Consider the following 13341-nt stretch of genomic DNA (forward strand, 5'->3'; position numbering starts at 1 on the left):
AGTCTCCAGACGCCGGCGGCTACGAGGGCGCTTCGAGATGCATCCTGATTCCTGGATGGTGTGGAGTGGTGTTGCGCTGGCGGCCTGGTTTATCAGGCATCAACACGGGCGCATGGTTTCTCCGAAAATTTCTCAGAGTTTCCCGGCATCATCTGGAGACCCTCTGCAGCCAGCGCCGCATTATTGCTCCGTGGTATCCCAATTGCTGGAGACTACGTCTTTTTAATTGTACGTGAATCATCGCACCCTCCTTTATTCTGCAGGGATTTGCTAATATTCCTCCCATCTATCAGCTTGAAGCGTTCGTTGTTTACCCGAGTCTCGCGGAGACAACTTTCTCTTCCGCACCTTTGATCAACCCCCAGGGCCGCCCATAAGGCCGATTGTTTTCTCGATTCACGACTCAAAATGTCTCTCGTCAACCTCGCCCACGTCTGTTCGCATTTGAACAATGCGACCAAGGCCCGTCTCGGTCTCACGTCGATTCCCAACACCAAAATGCACTTGAAGCTATGCCTCGCGCTCCAGAACTCCGGTTTCATCTCCTCCGTCGTCCGTGGAGGCCAGGCTCCTCCTCCGCCACACCTGCTTTTGAACCACCCGGCTGTCAACGATGAGATTGAGGGTGTGGAAGAATTGACCCAGAGCAACGTTGCTTCGAGACGACTCTGGCTTGGACTGAAGTATTGGCAAAGCGACCCGGTGTTAGGCAAGATGAGCATGGTCAGCAAACCCAAGCGAAGAATCAACATCGACGTTGCTGGACTTCGTGAAGTCGTTCGTGGGGAAAAGAGCCAATACGTGGAAGGGCTGCGGTCACCCGGCGAGAGTCTCTATCTGTCCACAGATCGGGGGATCATGGAGGCGCGAGAGGCGGTCGAGAAGAAGGTGGGAGGATTGGTCCTTTGCCGGGTTAACTAGGGGAGAATTCTGAGAAAGGGATTTGCGTGTGTATCTGTTTTGCATTTCATTCGGAGTTCGGTCAGTCGCAACGTCTCCCATGACTTTTATTATCGATTTTTCTTGGGACGTTGAGATGGATACCTACCTTGGTCCAGGGTTCTGTATAGTAACGTTGTGAGTCGCTTTTTTATGTACTATTCATTTTCTTTCCTCCATTATCTTTACCTAAACTTTGGAAAGAATGTCTGCCCTATGTATAGATACAAAATTATATTCTGATTAAAGCAAATCAGCCATTTGATAGACGTTTTTGCTCTTACCGAATATTTGCGTCGTCGGAGAGGATGTCTTTTCCCTGTCGCTGCTATTAGCTAGACTGGTTGACTCGCGAACATCGAGCGAATGCCTCTTCACTGCGCGACTTGTCACCAACAAAACCATTTCTCACAACTCATATTCACACCTGGTCATTTTCACAACCAGTTATCCTCTTATTTTTGTTGACATTAGTGTCCTGTTTGTTACACTCAGGCTGGTGATCCCTGACTATTAGCAAGCCACCAAGGGGGAAGTGGCTGTCTTGTCTGCAGGGAAGAAAACCCCCTGGTAAGCCCTTCTTCGCCTTTAAAATGACAATAGAAACCAAGGCCCTGAAAAGTGTCCTTATATCAGGAGGCACTGGCTTCGTGGGTGCAGCAATTGCGAGAGCAATCGCAGAGAAATACCCCAAGTGTAGCATCACCGTCATTGACTTGAACTCTCCTGGCCCGATACACATTCTACCAAACGGTGTCGCTTTTATCCAAGCTGACATTACTTTGATAGACGATGTCAGCAAGATCATTCAAGAGGTTAAGCCAGAAATCGTCATCCACACTGCGGGGATTGTTCCGCCCCTCAGTGAGCGATTTGGAAGGAGGCTGGAGCAACATGTGCGGACGACCAACATCGAGGGGACGAGAAATATGCTGGAGGCATCCAAACTAGCTGGAGTGGAGGGATTCATCTACACGAGCTCATGCTGCGTTGTGACGGATGATATGCGCATGCCATATAGAAATATTGATGAACAGTGGCCGACATCACACTCGTCATCCCTCATCTATGGGGAGTCTAAGGTCATTTTACATTCATTCACGCAGAGTATTGACCGAATTAACGTTATGATTGTTTAGGCCGCTGCAGAGGCCATAGTTCTGGAAGCATCAAGCAGCACAATGGCAACCTGCTCTCTCCGACCTTCGGTACTCTGCGGCCCTGGGGACTGTCAATTAGTCCCAGCCATTCACGCATGCATAGCCAGAGGCGAGACCCCTTTCATCATCGGTGATGGGCTCAACTTATGGGACGTCACATACGTAACCAACGTCGCAGATGCTCATGTGCTAGCGGCAGAGAACCTGGTATCCTCCAAGACCGCAGCGGGAGAGGCCTTCTTCATCCAGAACAACGAGCCCATCACATTCAGGGACTTCTGCCTGGCGATTTGGGCGCACTTTGGGCACAATCCACCGTTTGAGATCCACATCCCCAGGGGGGTGGCGTCTTTTGCCGGGTTCGTATCTGAATGCTTGACATGGGTGACTGGTACGCCCAGAGCGCTGAGTCGCGGCAGCGTCGGTGATGCGTGCTCCGTACGATATGCTAGCGGGGAAAAGGCAAGACGGATTCTTGGGTATGAGGCGCGTGTTGGAATGGAAGATGCTGTCCGACTAAGTTGTGAGGTACGTCAACCGACTAAGATGCTCTCTTTCGTTTCGAGCTTTGATATTCACTCTGAGACAAGGATCTTGCTAGTCGTATTGGGATCGAACTACCTACCCAATTGAAGACAAAGAAAGAAGAATGATTGGCCTTCGATTATAGTCGAATGCTCTCAACAAAGTGAGACAACGCGGGCCATCACCTTAGCAGCAAGAATGCGTCTCATTTTACGCAGTAATACGAATCGAAATTATCTGGGGGCAACTCGATTCTGAATACTTAGGGGTTATAATGAAAGCTACGCTCTGAGTTGGGCTTAGATAAAAGCGTGACACTTTCGTTGGGATCTTCTCTGGCTGCACGTTGCCATCTGAAACTTTAGGGATTGAGTAGGGTAAAATCAAACTGGTTTCAATACAATTACCAGGTGGCAATTTCCTATATCCGAAATGCTAGGTTGATTATAGGTAGAGTAATGGATAACCATAAATGAAAAATGAAGATAGGTGCAACTAGAGATGATATCAATCTGAAATGCCTAGTAGGCTGCAGTCAGACACATATCAAGCAGGTAGGTACCAAAGGCCTCCACATATGTGACTACTCTACTGATCTGATTATGGGAAAAAGCACAAGAGTCAATCATTCTCGAGAATGACTTGAACATGCTGTCTAGTGGCAGGGTACCCATGTCGCTGACAGTGGTATAGCACTGCGCCTTTCTAAGAAAATACCAAGCCATGAAATAGTTCTATGAACCCGAGGCTGCATTGCCGACTGTGTAACACAATGTGCGTGTGACAGTGCCGGCATCCTGCTTATATCTTGGTTGTTCATGGTTCATTCTGCAGATATCGAAGGAACCAAGTCATCGATCTCGCCACCAATGCCCCAAAACGAACCGAAAATATGACATCCGAGATCGGTGTGTTCCTAGGAATTCCAAAACAGGCCAGAGACTTCATCGTCGCTCAATGCCTGACATTTAGAGGCTTGTCTATGGCCTTTGTAGTGTAGCATTTCCATAAGAACCAGGATCAGAAGACTGTAGAGAAGAGCGGGACTGCAAGATGAAGAAATGGTATGGAGTAATAGGATATGGCTGTGTGGATGTGTTGAAAAACGCCGGCTATCGTCCCTGGTTGTTATTGAAGCTGGGCATTAACTTCAAGTCGAAAATGCCCTTGAATTTCGCTCCATCCACTCCATTTCCATATTGGCTCTAGGGTGGTTTCTTTTTTTCTTTTTTCTTTCTTGTTCACCAAAGCCGGTTTATGTCGGTTTGGGGTAGGAGATCCTGTACAGTGTAAGAGTCAATAGCAATAAGCAAACACTCCCAGGCAGCTCGCCAAAAATCATCAGACCTATTCGATTAGGTAGTCCTGGGAGATAGAGAGACCCTAGAAATTCCAGGATTCAAACTTCCTCAAAGGACGAGAATTGGTCCATGCGTCCGCTCGGGACTTGGGCAACCAAGCGTGCAGCAAGTGTATGCCCAATATTATTAAATCCCTCGAGAGAAGAGATAATCCTCCCGGCGGACAGGGTGTAGATCCATGCTCTCCACATACCCGAATCCCGAGGGTCAGGCTGCGATCATCTCTCCATGTATGTTTAATCCTTTGTTGTGGGCCGGTATACGCCAAATCGCCAATATAGCCCCCATCGTGAGGAGAAGTCCCGCTCCGTGGACGGGTGAGCTGCAGAAGCTAAAGCTCCCACATCTGTTTGAGTAGCTTTATCGTAACGTAGAGAAATCTGAAAGGCAGCAAATTATGAGGGGAGAGTTATGGAATTGGTGGTGGTGATGGTAGTAGTCTGAAGGAGATGTTTGTTGCCTAGACAGTAGCCTGGCGGTTGTCTGCCTGAGGTGTCGCCCACTGTGCCCTCTTCTCTCGACCTCATCGTCATCTTTTCTTTCCCAACTTCCAGCCGACATCCACCACGAATCCATCTGCTGATTCATCTCTCTCATCAACCAGTTTTTCCGATCCATCCGGAATCACAGGAGAGAGACAGAGTCAATCCCCACGTTATTCTCGTTCTGCAATGTCATTCATCATAGTTGACTGGACGTCATGAGGGGGGGCCGAGCATGATACCGTGGTAACAGGATTGCCCAGGAGTGGATGCATGCGCCCTGTTGAATCCTAACGATTGCTGCCCAAAACCCTATGGATGCTCTCTCTTCCAGTCTCCTTTGCTTTCGTGTCTGCTTCTCTATCTCTCTGGGGATAGGATCATCGTGAGAGAGGTGGCGTCTTTCTCGCATTGGATGATGGTGGCTTTTGACCTTCGCCTGTCTCTTCTTCCGGGTTCCCCCCGGATGCTGAAATCGGAAAAGCGGTACTGCCTATTCTACATTCGACTGATGCTACTACTAATTATCCAGGTGATTGAAAGTGAGACACGGGGGGCAGCATAGCCTCGGGCTTCTTTCTCGAGTTATTATTATTCACGCTATTATTCTTCGTGATATTGCCTCGCCGTCGTCTCCAACGCCCGGCCTGATCCATCCCCATCTATCCATGCCAACGAGGCACAGTGGGGGCACCAGATCTGATCGGTTGGCGGTGAGATGAAGCTGGCTCTGCTGTTCGATTTGTATGCACTCCGACCGATGCGATTGTTATTAGCATGCCCCTGGATGGGAATCAGCGATTCGCTTCGATATCCACTTTTGCCACTGTCGTGGAGTTCTTCATGCCCTCCGGTTTCTCTGGTTGACTTACCTCTAAACCTCGTGCAACCAAAAAAGAGCTTATCTGGCTTCTCCATTGATTGGGTATCGCTTGCTGCCCCGGCGCTACTATAATAATTAAACAGCTCCCTATCTGGCATTCACACTAAGTCTCAAACCTACTAGACTGGCTGCCTGCCTTCGCGAAGGTCCCGAAAAACCTTCTCCGTGTCTCTATAGTACTATATATATTATAATTCCTTTCCGGTCCTGCTACATTTTTTTCTTCTTTCACTTTTCTATCTTGGTCTATCTTCATGCCTCCTGTTGTTCCACCGCAATTAATGGCAATGCCTACCACTTTCAATCCTTTTTCAGGAGTCGCCTCTACTGTCAGCTCACGGACTCACTCAACGAGTAGTGATTCGGATTGGTCTCGTCACAGGTCAGCTTCAACGGGCATACTTCCCCCTCCTCCTCCTCCGCTGCTCTGGGAGTTTTGAGAGAAGCTCACCTTCTTCAGTTCTATCATGTCCCAACAATCTCAGATTTATGGGAGTTCCCCTGAAGGTCCAGTCATTTTCCAGCAAAGGTACATATATGCGTGTGTTGATTTATACGTCGTGTTTTCTTTTCTCCCTTGTTCCTTTCCCCTGGCGATAGTACCATGCTGAGATCCCCTTTCGTTGTCTTTCCTAGCGCCAAAAGGGCTTTCCCCCCACATCGAGAGTGTGGTCCCATAGATACACATATTGCATCCACAAAGCCCCCCAAAGCGTCGTCGGAATTTGACTTTCACACTCCTTACAATGGCATCCCTGTGTCCACGGACAGTTATGGTCGTTTTTCACATGGCTCCGGGTTCGTGTCATTCTCGCCCGTTGGACCACAAGCGCCTCCGGCTGCCCTCTATCCAGAGTGGGATCACCCCGCTCGCTTACCTACGGAATCCCTGAGGCGTGACTATGATATGGTCAAGCCCTTGGAGAACCCAGAATATCTCGTGGAGCGAAGCAGTCGTCGAGCAGCGGATAAGTCCAAGAACACTGCTCGATATCATTCCCAGAGACGACCTTCTAATCGGGATGAGTTTGATGGACCTCATCAATTACTTGATATTCCTTCCCAGAGGGTTATAGCTGCCCAGGCAAGGGAGTTGCCGCATCTTCCTACTAACCTTGATGTCTCAGAGCAAGACCGCATTTTGACGGCAGTGAACGATCGATTGTCGCAGTGCGCATTCGATTTCGTTGCAAAGTATCAGTTCCCAATTCCGCTGGAAGCGGACAAGAGACAGGTGAGGGTACCCTCGGACCGTGAATGGACCGAGTGGGTTTATCTTCTGAAAAGACTGGCCACCAAGCGTCGCATACCCGCCAGGGTCTTGTATAATGGCCAGATCAAACAATTAGTTACGGTGCTGGAGAACTCTTTGGAAATGAGACATGCTGCCAAGCATCAATCCAGACCAATCAAGGATGATCGAAATGTGCTTCAGCTCATTTCGGCTGGAACACAAGTCGCTAAAATCCTCAAGGATGCCACCGCAATGGAATACCTGGACCGTCTTTATGTCGAGACGGAAAAGCGTATCCAGGAACGACGGAGCCGTCGTGTGAAATTCGCCAGTCCCTGAAGTGACCGGCTCTATTTGCTCTTAATGATGATATCGTCCCCGTATGGCCATTTTTTATTACCCATGATGGATCCATTCCCTGTGGCTCACATCCGTGATCCCTTTGGCAGCCAGCCTCCAGGAGAAAATCTTCCCACGGAAAATCAACCCTTTGTCCTTTGGTTATTGGATCTCCTTTCCCGTCCACATGGTTCAAACAGATGACTGTCCACTTCAATCCTGAAGAATAGGAAGTCACCCCTACATCCAGGATATTGCCCCACAGGTTTCGTTCCCAGGCCATTCCGGATTTTTTGCCTTTTGCTTTTACCCCCAAGGCCACATGAAATCAGATTACCAGGATATCCCGAAACCACCATGGATCTGGTTATCTCTGGCTATCCAGCCATGAGCTATTGTTCTGTTCTGTTACGTATTAAATCGAGGTACCCGAGCGAATATGTTTTACCTACCCCCCTACGCTCCTTATGTCCTGTAACTATGGCTGGCACTTTGTCTTTTATTTGCAATTTGTTGTCTGGTTTTGTTTTCGATTTACACGATCTCCGGGTCTTTATGTCTTGTACAGTACAAGCCCTGGGAGTTTTTCATGGGATTGGATATCTGCTTTTCATGTCCGTCAGTCATGAAATTATTGACTGATGCTTTCTGTTCTTTTGTCTTGATTTCGGCTGCCTCCATATTTGATGTCATCATGTCCCACTGGAGTTTCAGGGATATACCATTGTGAATCCGATATGTCCTATGATTGCCTTGTACCGTTATGAATATCCGTTTTGTTCCGGGAAACATTTCTCTTTTTCGAGGCCGGAAGCGCCGGCTCTGTTAAGGACGCAGCGTTCAATCTGAGAAATGGTCTCCGTTCGATCGAACTTGCCCGTATGTTATTTTTATTTTTCATTTTCCTACTTACTACTCTACCCGAGCGGGACGTTCAAGCTTCAACCACTCTTTTTGGAACATCGGCGACCCACCGCGAACCGCTTCAATTAGTAGCACCACAAAAATCAAGCGAGGGGAAAAAAAGTTCAAAAAGAAATGACCAGACTGGGGTTCGATCCCAGGACCTTATCGGATTCAGTTGAAGAACTGTTAACGATACGTGATAACCAACTACACCATCCGGCCAACTGATGTCTGTGTGCTTTCAGTTTTGCTATATAGGGCTAGACAAGTATCTTGCCCTAATTATTACTATCCTTGTCATTATCACAAAACTCATTTGGGGAAGAAAAAAAATAAAAATAAAAAGAGGTTTGATCATAGAGAATCTAAAAATAAAAAGGCTCAATACAATACATGACGAGTCTGGGTACTATTTCCTGTCTATTTCGAAAGAAACAAAAGATGTATGGAGTGCAGATGTATAAAGTGAGAGAATATCGGCTCAAAAAAAAAAAAAAGAGATAAAAACGCCCATTTTAAAAATAACACAAAGTTCAACGGACTGTATACCATGCCTAAGTAACCTTTCGCAAGACGTTCGCCCAAACCGACCCCAATTGTCGCAGCGAGCAGCGGATGGCGCACATGGGGGAGAACTGCCTGGGATACTTCCACATGAGAAGCGCTGTAGCGCCAATTCCGGAAGCAACAACAGATCCCAGACAGAGACTGAGCACGATGCCTTGTCTCTGGGCTGCCTGGATGACGTCCGAATAGCGCTGGGTGCTGAAGCTAACGCGGGAGTACTGAGTCTGCCAACCCAGGCTAGGAAGGTGACGATCCAGCGCTTCTTCGACGGACTTGCGAAGTTTGTACAGTGGGGATTTGACGCCCCATCGCATTTCGAGGTAGTTTTGCTTGGATAGGTCATTTATAGCGTGGGTGTCGGCGGAGCGTTGGTTGGTGTATGCCTCGAAGGCAGCTTGACGGGATAGAGTCCGGTTGTACATGCTGGCTTCCGAGTCGTACACGTCATGTTTGTCCAGGAGGTCGAAGAGGACCCGGACGTCCTCGAGGCCTGCATTGAGACCTTGGCCGTAGAAGGGGAGGACGGCGTGGGCAGCATCGCCGAGGATGACGACGCTAGAGCCGAAATGGTGAGGCTTGCATTTGATGCTGATCAGTGGGAGATGGGGATTGATGATGAATTGTTCTTTCAGCGCATCTGGAGTGATCAGGTCTGGGCAGACGCCGGGGAAATGAAGATCGAAGAATTCAACGAGATTCTGCGGTGAGCTTTCCAGATCGGTGTAGTGTGAGGCTGGCGCGAACAAGGTGCATGTAAAGGACTTGTCAGCTGAAGGCAGGGCGATGAACATGAACTCTTTCCCAGGCCAGATGTGCAAGTGATTCGGGGAGATGCGAAAGTTTCCGTCGTCTGACGGGGGGATGCGGAATTCACACCATAATGTGTCGATATATTCCTGCTGATAATCTACCCGGGCAAACTTCATCATGTGGTATCTTGAGGCAGAATGGGCGCCATCTGCCCCGATCAAGTAGTCAAATGAGACTTCAATTTCAGTTGCACGATTGGACGAGTTTGAAATGGGTTCTTCCCCTGGTAAGCGACGTTCGAACCATGCTTTGTTTTCCTTGAAGTCGGCTCCGGTTAGTTTGTGGTTGAAGAACATCTTCACATTGGGTGTTTTTTCCAATTCGTCAAGGAGAGCATTGTTCAGTGTTCCTCTGTCTACTGCATTAATTGCCTGGGTAAATTATCAGCTCTGACTACGATAATGTGGGATGTGAGATCGCAAAGGACACCAACCCGGCCGTGGACATCATAGGCCTGCGCAGCTTCCCAGAGCTGGCCGAGATCTCTGCCGTGGATCATTCGACCATGCATAGGGATTGTCTCGCGCATGACCTTGTCAATCAACTCCTGCCGACTGGATTGCTGCATAGCCGTAAGCCCACGCTCGGATAGAGCGAGGTTGATGGACTTGGTGAAATTCAATGGGATGGTGGCGGCATCGCGGAGATCTGCAAAATGCTGGTCAGCTGTGACCAAACTGGGAATTGAGATATGATATTATTCGCAAAAAAATAAGACTGATATTAGATCCGAAGTATGTCATGTAATTTTGACGGCGAACAGCTGGGCGATTTGGAATGTGTAAGATGTGATACATATCGCTGTATGAGGCAAGCGTTTATGCAGCCCACCAACATGCAAATGCACGAACAAAAGCACCACCACACAGACAAATGACAAAAAGCCAAAAGAATGTGCAATCAATGAAGCAATAACACATACCTCCACGCAGCTCATAAATCTCGACGTCATCGCCTCTGCCCGCAGCGTAAAGAGCTGCAAGAGATCCCACTGGACCCGCGCCGACAATAACCACCTTCTGCTTTTTTTGTGTCTCTGCCATTGCTGCAGATAAATGGACAGATGATGCTCTATTGACCTGTCAATGATTGCGTTGCAGACTTCATATGAGAAAGCTGACAAAAGAGTCACTGTTGGTCACGTGCTACGAGGAGCGGTCGGAACGATTTTTTCGCCGATCTTCAACTCTATTCACTCATGCGGATAACGCAATATGGCTTGGTTGCGGGGATGGACTTGAGTGAATTTTTGGCAACGGTCCAGGTTTGGGAGGCTTCAATTTGATATTGAATATAAAACTGTTTATTTCATATCACCAGGACGCTTCATAGTGGACGCGAAATGCCAGGCGAGCGTTATCATGCCATGTCTTTTCGATGCAGACGTCAGGAGGCCTTGATCCTGCTACTTTATGTCTTGTCTGGACAGTAGAACCCTCTATTCCAAGAGTCTTCTTACCGGGAATGGTTAGTTTCTCAGAGTGACCCTTTTTGCTGTGGTAGTCGGCGTGGAATTGCTACCGGGAGACTAAGAGTTCCTATCTTGTCTTGGAGATGAATACTAGTATATTCATCTCTGGTTAAGATGTCGGGCCAGTTTCAAAGCTTTGGATTAAGGATTTCCAATGCTGCCGTCTCCTCACTAAGAATGTCCAGTGCTGCATATGATTGTTGACTCCTCACAGCAAGACCGGTCTCTAATGATGTCTGTAACTATCCGACTTGAATAACATGCCGATATTTGAAGCATTTGGCCGTTTGCTTGTCCATATATTGGACAAATATGTCGATGATAATACGTAAGTTCCATGAGTGTTGGGCAATAGCCCGCTGCATTTATAGTAGATGCACACGCCTGTGTTGGGTCTTGATATGGATAATATATTGGTTGGGGAGCGCTGAATGCCAAGGGGCTCTCGAGTTTTTGGGAGCGATGATGTGTTCAGTGCCCTAGAGATATCTTGAAACTTGAGTAAGCCTTTTTTTCTCTCGCACATAGTAGTTTCAAAGTATTGTCTAAGGTCTGAAGAGGTGAAGACAGGAAGATTCATTGGAAACCAACCCAACTTCTGGCAAGAGATCATAAGAACAATCCAATGTTGACAATCAGATAAGATTTCAAGCCATGCAGAGTATCATGATATCATTGGAATTCTGTGAAGTCCTTTGGCCGAATCTCCAAGAAGGCATGGTGATGTTAACTAGCAGGATGAAGATAGGAGAGGGGAAAGAAGATAAATAGCGGTGGTAGATATTGTCTCCGCCCTTACGGTTGTTGATCTTTTAGACAGCTCTTCTCAATGGTTTCTTGATGATCCAGGAATCAAAGACAAAGACAACATGTCTAATGATGAGTGAGGAATGAAGATCGCCAGTCGCAACAAGCAGATATACAGATCGAGATCGCACTAACCGCTTCGGGAAATGGACTCGGTTCGTTTTTGATTTTCTGGCCGCGGGGAAATCCGTCGTTTTTCACGTTGCGACACTCCACCTGCGTCGAGTTCAACCCCTTCACCCTTCCCTTGTTATACCTCTTTCCCCTCCTAATCCAATTCTCGATTCCATTTTTCACCATGGCCGCAGCCGTTGCAAACCCCCGCAAATGCATCGGGGTGGATTGCGAGAAGGACGCCGGAACTCTGCAGTGTCCGACGTGCCTGAAGATGGGCACAGATAGCTTCTTCTGCTCGCAGGATTGTTTCAAGCGGAGCTGGGTAGGCTTCCTTGCGTGATTTTTGGGTGCATGTGTGTTGCACCCGTTCTGCATTGCCAGTGTATGCTGATCATCCATCACAGGGCGAACACAAGGCCATTCACAAGACGAAGAGTAATTTCCTCACCAATCTCTTCCCTCCAAAGGTAGTTTCTGAACCAGATCCAGCCACGGGGCAGTACAACCCCTATCCGTCCTTCCAGTACACCGGCTCGTTGAGACCAGTCTATCCGCTGTCCCCCTACAGAAGCGTGCCGAAATCCATCCCCCACCCCGATTACCACAAGGATGGCTTCCCTCGATCGGAGCAAAAAGTCCTCGGCCGACACAACGTCACTATCTTGAACAAGCAGGAACAGGAAGGTATGAGGAAGGTTTGCCGCCTCGCTCGTGAGGTGTTGGACATTGCCGCGCGGGAATTGAAGCCTGGTGTCACCACCGACTACATCGACGAGGTGGTTCACAAGGCTTGTGTGGAGCGCAACGTACGTGATCTATTTGAAGGCAACTGAAAGTCTTTTTTTGATGACTTGCTAAATCGCAGATAGTCTTACCCGTCGCCTCTGAACTACATGAACTTCCCCAAGTCGGTATGCACGTCGATTAACGAGACCATTTGCCATGGTATTCCCGACCAGCGACCACTCGAAGACGGTGATATTATCAACATCGACGTTACTCTGTACCATGAAGGCTTCCACGGTGATATCAACGAAACTTACTACGTCGGCGATAAGGCCAGGGCGAACCCAGATGCCGTCCGGGTCGTGGAAACGTCGCGAGAGTGTTTGGACAAGGCAATTGCGCTGGTGAAGCCCGGCATGTTGTTCAGAGAACCTGGTAATGTGATTGAAGGCCACGCCAAGAGCCGTAACTGCAGCACCGTCAAGAGCTATTGCGGCCATGGTATCAACCAGCTGTTCCACTGCGCACCCAACGTGCCCCACTATGCGAAGAACAAGGCCGTAGGAGCCGCAAAGCCCGGAATGTGCTTTACAATCGAGCCCATGATCAACACTGGTACTCACCGTGATCGCACATGGCCCGATGACTGGACCAGCACCACAGCGGACGGAGGCCTGTCTGCCCAGTTCGAGCACACCATGCTTGTCACCGAGGATGGGGTTGAAGTTCTGACTGCCCGTCTACCTGACTCGCCGGGTGGTCCTATTCCTATGCCCACTTCTGCATGAGAAAAAAAGTTGAGGATTTTAGAAATTTGTTCGGGGGCATATTGCATATTAGAATAAGAGAAAAGCATTTACGACCAATTCACGTCATGTTGAGCATTGCTGCAATCACGTTTCCTCCAGCCTTTTTTTGTAGAGTTGAGCGAGTTTTTCGGCCCAGGTTTGATGCTAATGTTGATGGTAGACGCAGGAAGGGTGCGACTAGATGACGACTAATGCTTGAAGAAAT

General features: G+C 48.4%; 5 protein-coding genes and 1 non-coding gene across 6 annotated transcripts; 4 read left to right on the forward strand and 2 right to left on the reverse strand.

Annotated features, from left to right (window-relative positions):
* The first annotated feature begins 48 nt into the window (after nt 1–48).
* Nucleotides 49–1218, forward strand: ASPWEDRAFT_517153 (mitochondrial 37S ribosomal protein uS8m). The gene is made up of 2 exons (XM_040837641.1): nt 49–228; nt 294–1218. The coding sequence occupies exon 2, from the start codon at nt 409–411 to the stop codon at nt 919–921; it is 513 nt and encodes a 170-aa protein (XP_040689291.1). The 5' UTR covers nt 49–228; nt 294–408; the 3' UTR covers nt 922–1218.
* A 241-nt stretch (nt 1219–1459) lies between these two features.
* ASPWEDRAFT_40839 (uncharacterized protein) lies at nt 1460–2754 on the forward strand. The gene is made up of 2 exons (XM_040835409.1): nt 1460–2021; nt 2079–2754. The coding sequence occupies exons 1-2, from the start codon at nt 1533–1535 to the stop codon at nt 2730–2732; spliced, it is 1143 nt and encodes a 380-aa protein (XP_040689292.1). The 5' UTR covers nt 1460–1532; the 3' UTR covers nt 2733–2754.
* A 2850-nt stretch (nt 2755–5604) lies between these two features.
* Nucleotides 5605–6923, forward strand: ASPWEDRAFT_109490 (uncharacterized protein; the record flags this gene model as incomplete). The annotated part of the gene is made up of 3 exons (XM_040828087.1): nt 5605–5732; nt 5811–5879; nt 5987–6923. The coding sequence occupies 3 exons, from the start codon at nt 5605–5607 to the stop codon at nt 6921–6923; spliced, it is 1134 nt and encodes a 377-aa protein (XP_040689293.1).
* A 1039-nt stretch (nt 6924–7962) lies between these two features.
* ASPWEDRAFT_t133 lies at nt 7963–8051 on the reverse strand. The gene has a single exon. It is a non-coding gene; the product is annotated as a tRNA-Val (tRNA).
* Nucleotides 8052–8383: 332 nt separating this feature from the next.
* On the reverse strand, nt 8384–10249 carry bna4 (kynurenine 3-monooxygenase; the record flags this gene model as incomplete). Its single annotated transcript, XM_040828232.1, has 3 exons — nt 8384–9577; nt 9640–9854; nt 10129–10249. 3 exons carry the CDS (start codon nt 10247–10249, stop codon nt 8384–8386), a joined length of 1530 nt encoding a protein of 509 aa, XP_040689294.1.
* A 1331-nt stretch (nt 10250–11580) lies between these two features.
* On the forward strand, nt 11581–13325 carry ASPWEDRAFT_40848 (methionine aminopeptidase MAP1). The gene is made up of 4 exons (XM_040835410.1): nt 11581–11923; nt 12006–12036; nt 12091–12407; nt 12471–13325. The coding sequence occupies exons 1-4, from the start codon at nt 11783–11785 to the stop codon at nt 13113–13115; spliced, it is 1134 nt and encodes a 377-aa protein (XP_040689295.1). The 5' UTR covers nt 11581–11782; the 3' UTR covers nt 13116–13325.
* The last annotated feature ends 16 nt before the right edge of the window (nt 13326–13341 follow it).

Source organism: Aspergillus wentii, assembly GCF_001890725.1.
Source record: "Aspergillus wentii DTO 134E9 unplaced genomic scaffold ASPWEscaffold_4, whole genome shotgun sequence".
Classification (NCBI taxonomy): domain Eukaryota; kingdom Fungi; phylum Ascomycota; class Eurotiomycetes; order Eurotiales; family Aspergillaceae; genus Aspergillus; species Aspergillus wentii.